Consider the following 8,843-nt stretch of genomic DNA (forward strand, 5'->3'; position numbering starts at 1 on the left):
AAACTTCTTATAAAGTGTTTTCCACACACTGTACAACTGTAAGGTTTCTCCCCAGTATGTATTTTATGATGCTCTTTTAAGGTAAAACTTCTTATAAAGTGTTTTCCACACACTGTACAACTGTAAGGTTTCTCCCCAGTATGTATTTTATGATGCTCTTTTAAGGTAAAACTTCTTATAAAGTGTTTTCCACACACTGTACAACTGTAAGGTTTCTCACCAGTGTGTGTTCTTTGGTGTTTTTTTAAAGCATCGTTTGTTCTAAATTGTTTTTCACAAAATCCACAACTATAAGGTTTCTCTCCAGTGTGTATTAATTGATGTGATTTTAAGTAATATTTTCTACCAAAGTGTTTTCCACACATTGAACAACTGTAAGGTTTCTCACCAGTGTGTGTTCTTTCATGTATTTTTAAGATACTCCTTGTTCCAAATGGTTTTTCACAAACTGCACAACTGTGTGGTCTCTGGCCAATGTGTATTCTTTGATGTAATTTTAAGTTATTCCTTGCACCAAAGTGTTTTCCACACACTGAACAAGTGTAAGGTTTCTCACCAGTATGTGTTCTTTGATGTACTTTTAAGACACTCCTTGTTCCGAATGGTTTTTTACAAACTGCACAACTGTGTGGTTTCTGCCCAATGTGTATTCTTTGATGTGAAATTAAGTTATTCCTTGCACCAAAGTGTTTTCCACACATTGAACAACTGTAAGGTTTCTCCCCAGTGTGTGTTCTTTGATGTATTCTTAATTCACCATTTGTTCTAAATTGTTTTTCACAAACTTCACAACTGTAAGGTTTCTCCTCAGTGTGTATTCTTAGATGTGATTTTAAGTTATTCTTCCTAACAAAGTGTTTTCCACACACTGAACAACTGTATGGTTGCTCCCCACTATGTACATTTTGATGACTTTTTAAGTTACCCTTTGTTCGAAATTGTTTTTCACAATCTGTACAACTATATGGTTTCTCCCCAGTGTGCATCCTTTGATGTGATTTTAAGTTACTGCTTGATACAAACTGTTTTCTACAAACTCCACAACTATATGGTTTCTCCCCAGGATCTCTTCTTTCATGTTGTTCTAAGGAACTATTTCTCTCAAAGTGTTTTGTATAAACTGCACAATGATATGGTTTCTCTCCAGATTGTATCCTCTGTTCTTGTGTTAGGTTATCCATTGTTCCATATTCTTCTCCACTGACTACACAACTGTATGTTTTACCATTACACTGAGGTATATTGAATTTGTTTAGGTTATTTCCATTTAAAGTTGTTTCTCCATATATACCACTGTTTGGTTTTGGGGAATTTCTAACTTCTATAAAGTAATCTTCTTGTTTTATAACATGATAACCAGGACTCTGACTTCCACAAAAGATGTTTACACTGGTCTTCGTATCTAAAATAGATATAAATGATGCCACATCATAGTTATTAATATATTTGATAAACTTCTAAGTATATTTAATATTCTCATATGATCAATACCAATATAAAAATTTTAAAGCTGAAAACTAATTGTGATGTACTTTTCATAGATTCACATTTTATAGAACCTTTTCTACCTGGATTAGAATAGCATTGATAACAAACTGAGGGTAACATTCCATGTCAAGAGAGGTTTTTGGAAGATAAAGTAAAATCACCTGTAGAAATATGATAGTACAATGTCACAACAACCGATGTAGTTTCAGCTAGTATCTCTGGATTAATGTTTAGAAATATTTTCTAACTTCAAATGTTTGATTATCATCAAATCTAATAATAATTTGTCTACTTTAAAATGTTAATTAACATAAATACTTTATACTTTTTGTTAAAATTTTTTATATGCAATAATAATTAAATATTTATAAATGCCAAGATTTATACATTATTGAAATATATTCAATATATATTTTTTTTTTTAACAAGTTTAGACACCGTCCCTCTGATCAGAAGCTGTTTGATTGCTGTCTTCAGCATGTAAAATTAATAGATTAGAGATTCTACACAGAAGATGTTCAATAAATGACATCTATCGAAATAAATGACAACAATAAATTCTCTGAACATGCTGAAACATTATTCAACTGAAATGGGTTCCAACCCTTAATCATAAAGTTTATACATGAAGAACCAGGAGGATAAACACTGGTCAGTTAGAATGTTTTTCTGTTTAAGTTCACAATTACTGTTCTTCTTATTCATTTTCAGACAAGTTGAAGTAAAAAAAACAGAAACACCAAACATAGATCTATACAGTTTCAATGAAATCGGTCTTATATGTTTCAATAACTTTAAAATATACCAATAATTTAACTAATTATTTTAAATCAGCGTCAATGTACTTAAGCGTTTTTGGAGATGTTTGTACTTACCAGGTGTACTTTTCAGCACAGATTCTTCTTGAAATTCTATTTTTGTTTTCACATCCGTATCATTATAGTTTGAACTATCCAGATCATCATTGTTGTCACTGAACTTTGAAATAATATCATTTTCTATCAGATCACAAGGATGCTCTGTTTTCTCTTGGACAAATATATTCTAACATCAAACAACATATTTAAAAGGTCAATAAAAATAGCAGTTAGTGTTATCATTACACATAGTCTCTACAGTTAATTAGTTTAAAACATGACAATATAGTTAATAAACCTAATGCTTCAAACTTAGTTATGTATGTAAACAGTACTAAAATATTTTTATTACCAGTTAGAGCTTTTACAGTAAGTAAGATTTGTTTTTAAAACAGGTACGATGTGTGATCATTCTCAAGTTTTATTGGTAAGGAATGTTTAGTATTTAAATCAACATTCAAAAATATAACAAAATAGATTGTTACATTTGGTTCTATCGGCTTTCTTTCTTTTTTCTCTTTAGTACAAGATATTCAAAAGTCAGTTATATAGATATAGTACCTGTGAGGTAAGGCTAGCAATTTAGTGAGATCTGATGACACCAAACACAGAGAATTTAATGTTTAGTGGCTAATTGGTTTTGAAAATTTATTATTTTTTCCTCTCTTTTTGATGTTTTTTTGCCTTTTTTTTTTCAGGATGTCTCAAAAGTTCGGCACACAAACAATGTTGTCCTGAAATGTGTCAAGAACATGGAGAATGTACAAGATTAGTGATTAAAGTGTAAATTAAAATCAACAGGGCTAGATCAATGCACTAGAGCCTCTAAGTTGACCAGAGAGAGGTCAAAACTAGAGGCACATAAAACCATCAAGTAATGTAAGTAACTGCAGATGAATGTGTTAGATGTAGTTCACATATTATTCTATATCTCTTGTCAGAATTAAAAGGAAGCAAGAGAAGATGTGACATGCCTGATCTGATGAGAGATTATGTTACAAATCATTTGTACAGATTTGGTCAAATATGTCAAATGTTGAGCTGATGATATGGCCGCACCTTTTTGATTACTGATTTGACAACTAACTACTTTCTATTGTAGTTAATATGCATCGTAGCGTAGGTACAGTGGATGAGGGTGATGGATCACAAAGACATTTTTTGTGTTCATCACATACTCTGCCAGTTACTACTGTTTCCATGCTTCCTGGTATCTGATTCAAAATCTAAAAGTTGTGTTGAAATCAGCTCAACTAATATAGCTAAACTGTTTACTAATAATTACTATTGCACTTTATGAGATTTATTGATTATATGTTTCATAATTTCCTTTTGGTCAAGTTTTTAGTAAAATATCCTACTTTTTCACAGCCACGGGTCTTAAAAAAGTGTCATGATTGCAGTTTGAAACAATTAAGTATCCAGTTTATTCATGTAAGTTCTATGAACACACAAAAAATTAAAATGATATGAAATTAAACAGTAGACTTAACTCATCTGATTTGAAATATTTATTTGGTAAATATAATTAAAATACAACAAGCTTATAAACATTGCATTCAATAAAAAGAATTCTATTAATGAATACAAAAATTGTAACTTTAAACAAAGATCCAAACATCAACAAGAAACCTTTATTAAGCCTTAAGCAATTTCATTCATGTGAAGTTTGTTTAAAACTGTATGCATATATATATTCCTGTTTCTAGGTAAACTACTTATATTGAGGATGACAGAACTAATATCTTCCCACTGAAGAAAAGTTTTGTAGCTTTAAAACATGTATAATTTAACACACAACTAGTTTCCCAATTTGCAACAAACAGAATTTTTAAAAAATTCTTAAACCTATATATATATATTTGTGTGTGTGTGTATGTATAACCTATTATTACGTAATGGTCTAATACTTGCTCAATTCAATCATATTTAAATTTTCTTTATAGCCGTTTTTCTAGCTATCAGTTTTTTATGTATGGGTGGACTAGATTCTTTACAGTAGGTATCTGTGACTATTTGGTGATAATTTTCAACAATAAACAAACAACACACAATCTACTTGTTTTAAAGTAATATATTAAAACAGGTCAAATGCATATACAAATGTTTGTTACACTGTTAGTTACCACAGTTGAATCCAGAGCTGTAAGTAATTTTTAATTGTCTTTTTTGTCAAAATCCACACAGGGGGGGTTCAATTATCTTAGAACACAATATACAAAACAAATTATTCTTCTCTACTCTGTTATTACAATACAATCTGTAATAATTTCATTTCAGAAATCACCACTATATGCTCTTTATGGCTAAACTCATAATCACGCAGTCTAGATCTATCTATCTCTATTAAATGAGTGTTATGATTTAGATAGTTTATATAGCACAAGTGTTACATTTAATTATTTTTAGAAGTGATAGTTTATCATAAGTTTGTTTATGTAACTGTTCATGAATCATACATTGAGTAGATCACTATTTATGAATTGATGGTTGTTATATTATTGTGTCATGTTACTAGAACCTTCTGAGTTTTTTGTTGTTCAACTGAGTGTTAATGCATCATAATATCTTGTAGTATGTGGAATGTTCTAGGCCCCTGTTAGTGTATAAATATGCATACAAAATGTAACATTAAACTTAAATTGAAAAAGTAATGTATATCTAACTATTACAGACACATTATCACCAATTACTCTCAACAATATGTTCAGAAAGACACAATTACAACTATATATATTATCTTAAATAGCACAACTGTAAAAGTTTTAATCTACAAATTACCTCACTTTTCTCTGTTGCTCCATCATAGTTATCTTCTTTCTCCTCTTTTATCATACCAAATTTCGAAATGGTATGTAGAGATATTTCTTTCAAGGAATCAACTTTTCCTGTAGCTAGAAATACAAACAAAGTAGATTTCTCTATAACAAGACTTTATAACTTATGCACAACTTAATCATAATCAATTCCAATACTTCCTGGAGATGATGAGAAAGACAACATTCCATGGAGTGAGCTGATGACACGTCTGTCAGAGAAAACCAGAAAAGAAGTTTTTACTGCTGCACAATTTACAGATTTGGACAAAGATGCTCTAACCACAGAAGAAATGGAAGAGGGTTGGGAGCAATGAATTACTGATGACATTGCAGGAAAGCCTTCTCAATGTGATAACTCCACTTTTCATGATGAGGAGCCAACCCCTTTGCCTGAGCTAGAATCACCATCCACCAACACCAAGTTGTGGAAGCACAACAATGGGCTTTTGTCCTAAAACAATTTGCATTTGAGCGAGGTTTGTCGGACATTCTAGACACTTTCATGACTTGCGAGGGTCAATTGCAACACTGCCAATGTAAATGTAACAAACAATCATCTAATAAAGACTTTTTTACAAAGTAAACACATAACCAATAACATAAACAATAAGTGTATAAGTCTGCTATACATGTATTTGTGCTAGTGACCTAACTTATGTGACATACAAATGCATGGTAACGTTTTACATGTGCATGTATTTTCATACCTATGAAATAGAAATAAATTTAAAAAACACACATTTCCTTGTTTCATCTATTTAATGTTTTTACAGTATACACAAAAACAGTGCTTACATACATGTAAAAAAATGGTTTTGAATGCATACACCAAACAAAATGGGAGGGCTTTAAAATTCAGAAATTTAGTCAATATGAAATCTAACTTTGTGTGGCTCATTTTTTATATTAAGGGCACCTTGTTATGGAAAGCATTTGGATACTGTCAGAAGGGTGCCCTTAATGTCGAGGGGCTACTGTATATCAACTAATAGACTAAAACTTTTGCTTTCTATTGGTTATAGCTAATATAGTATAATGTTAAAGAGAAATAGTGGCAAACTGAGAAAGAGAGGATGTGAGAGGTGGGTGTGGCAAATGGGCCTGATTTTTTAGTTTATAGCTCCAGTACAAAATAAGACTGAAGGCCTTAAAAATTACGCTTTGCCTGAGTAATATTTATATTATAATAAATAATATAAGTCAAAATCTCTATTTCTTGGAGAGATGGTAAATAAATTACAGATGAGGAAAGATCTAAAGAGCAAATGTCACAATTCTCACACTAGGGGAATGAGGATTTTTTAAATACTTCCTTATAACATTAGGAACTTACTTAATATTAAAGTTTGATTCATTAACTATGTTTTGATGCCATTTTTATTCTGAAACAATAATGATAAAGTAAACTGGAATGGACAGCAACTGCCTGTTGTAAAAACACAAGTATGGAGAGGACGTTTTGAAAGTCTTCCATCTTCAGGTCAGAGTTCCAGGTCTTTATAGTATCCTGGTGGATTGTGGTGGAAATGTTATAATTAGTTTGTTTATCACTGGTTCTCATTAGTGGAAAGGCTGCAGATGAAAGTGAGGAGATTTTCAAAATGTCATCCTCTGTACTTGTGTTTTTAAACCAGGTAGTTGCCATCCATTCTAGTTTACTCATCAGGAATACTCTGCCTAAACAATCTATCAAAGAATAATAAAGTAATATAATTAAATTTTGTATGTAGCTTTCTAAAAATTCATGACATGTGCTATTTGACTTGCCCATGATAAGAGGGTTAATACTGAAATAATTCCTTGATAGCAAAAACTCTAAATTGGACCATATATGTGGGCAACTAGGAAATCATTCAAGTGAAAGGAAATCACATAAGGACAACAACTGCTTAAATAGATCCTCTGAAGTTTACTTCAAGAACTATCACAACATGCCACTTAATGATTAGTTGATTTATATAAATTACCTAAGTTATTGTAGTTGTGTTTAAGTCATATTCAACTGTTTCATATTTGTTGCTGATTATTACTTCACACAACAATGAAGTGTTTCATATTTGTTGCTGATTATTACTTCAAACAACAATGAAGTGTTTCATATTTGTTGCTGATTATTACTTCAAACAACAATGAAGTATGTAACAGATCTCTTCTAAAATCCATTGTCTAATCCAAATATGTTGATCAATGATTGCCAACAAAACATCTATAGGTTTACATGGTCAGATACGGAATAAAACATCACTTAAAGAAAACGCTTCTAAAATAGCTAATACCTCACATGAAAAGTGGTTAAGTATAGAACTGTGAATAAATATGTTGCAACTACTGCACTGCATCAAGGATATTCAGAAATTTAGATCATATGATAATGAAAAAGCAATAAAAGTCAATTCTGTCTTCAAATGGCCAGTACATTAAAAAAAGAACAAATTTTCTAACACTGATTTTTACTAACAGTATATAGTGGGTTAATCCATCTCAGTTACTAGAACACTTACTTCATACTTGAAAGGTTTCAGGTTTAACCCCACTCACAGGTGATGGTAAAGAATAAGATAAGAAAAGTGTAACTAGACTCAGGTTCATCCAATCAAAGACTAAAATAACCATGAGAATGAAATCTAATTTTACTGATATACATTCCTGGGACAGAAAATAAAGTCATGCATTAAGAAAAAAGGTATTATCAATGAATAATGAAAAATGCAGACACACTTCTAAATTAAAACGGGTACAATTCACAATACGTATGTTTGGAAAAACACAAAACATTTAAATTCTTGATGTATTTACTTACTACTACTTATTGTGAAAGTTTCATGTTCATTTTTCTCCGACTTGATATCCAACAAAGTATCTGGCTTCTCATCAGAAAATGGTTCAACCTTCATCTTTAATACTTCCACAATTATACAGAAGCTTCACCTTTATATTAATTAAGTACTTTTACAAAAAAGGCCCCTTTTCAAGCCCTTGAAATTATGGACTTTCAAGGATGTGTAAGCACTGCTTGTTTTCCCGATATGTATTTTACCAATTCCACTAAATTTCGTGAGAAATGTGAAAATTGGAATCTTAGCAAATTTAAGACGGAATTTAAATACAGTAAAGCTAAAATTACTGGCAGAAAAGCCGATTTGATTAACACTTAAACAAAATAATATGAGCGATAACACCGTATCGGACTATTGTTTTGTAACATAAAAACAAGCATAGTTTCAATATGATGGTAAAAATATTGTTCCAAATTGCTTAATAAAACGATATAATTGTGGCTATTGAATGAAAATATTGATAATTATTAACTTCTGTTCACATTTAAATGCGTGTATCTGTCACTGACATTTTATAGGGCTAGTATAATTTCCTCAGGAGTGTCAACTACTGACTGGTTGTAGCGATTTATCCTTTTCAGTTCTCACTCGATTCTTCTCATGGGCTGTAGTGTAATTTGTCTTGTACCAAGCTGAAAACACTCGGAACGGCACCTGGTTTTACTTGTCTTCTTTGGGGTGAAGGTCCGAACAGCAAAACAAATAAATAAATATATATATTCTGATTAAGAAGTTAGCACACAGGATCATATACAAAAGTTGTAATGTTTTCAAATGAGACCCAAAACTCGAGCGCTTTCGAATAGTTGACTATTACTCTTCAGAAGAGTAATAGTCAACTA

The 8,843-nt window shown here is 31.1% G+C and overlaps 1 protein-coding gene across 1 annotated transcript in view; it reads right to left on the minus strand.

The window, feature by feature from the left end:
* The window catches only part of LOC106463877 (zinc finger protein 850-like), a 33,188-nt gene that overhangs the window by 22,981 nt on the left and 1,364 nt on the right, over window positions 1-8,843 (minus strand). Inside the window, exons 2-5 of the mRNA XM_022391525.1 lie at window positions 7,965-8,672; window positions 5,127-5,239; window positions 2,364-2,532; window positions 5-1,402 (exon numbers count right to left, since the gene is read on the minus strand). Coding sequence (XP_022247233.1) covers window positions 5-1,402; window positions 2,364-2,532; window positions 5,127-5,239; window positions 7,965-8,058 — 1,774 coding nt within the window. The 5' untranslated portion in view covers window positions 8,059-8,672. The remainder of the gene's footprint in view (window positions 1-4; window positions 1,403-2,363; window positions 2,533-5,126; window positions 5,240-7,964; window positions 8,673-8,843) is intronic.

The sequence above is a fragment of the Limulus polyphemus genome, unplaced genomic scaffold (genome assembly GCF_000517525.1).
Source record: "Limulus polyphemus unplaced genomic scaffold, Limulus_polyphemus-2.1.2 Scaffold1509, whole genome shotgun sequence".
NCBI lineage: Eukaryota > Metazoa > Arthropoda > Merostomata > Xiphosura > Limulidae > Limulus > Limulus polyphemus.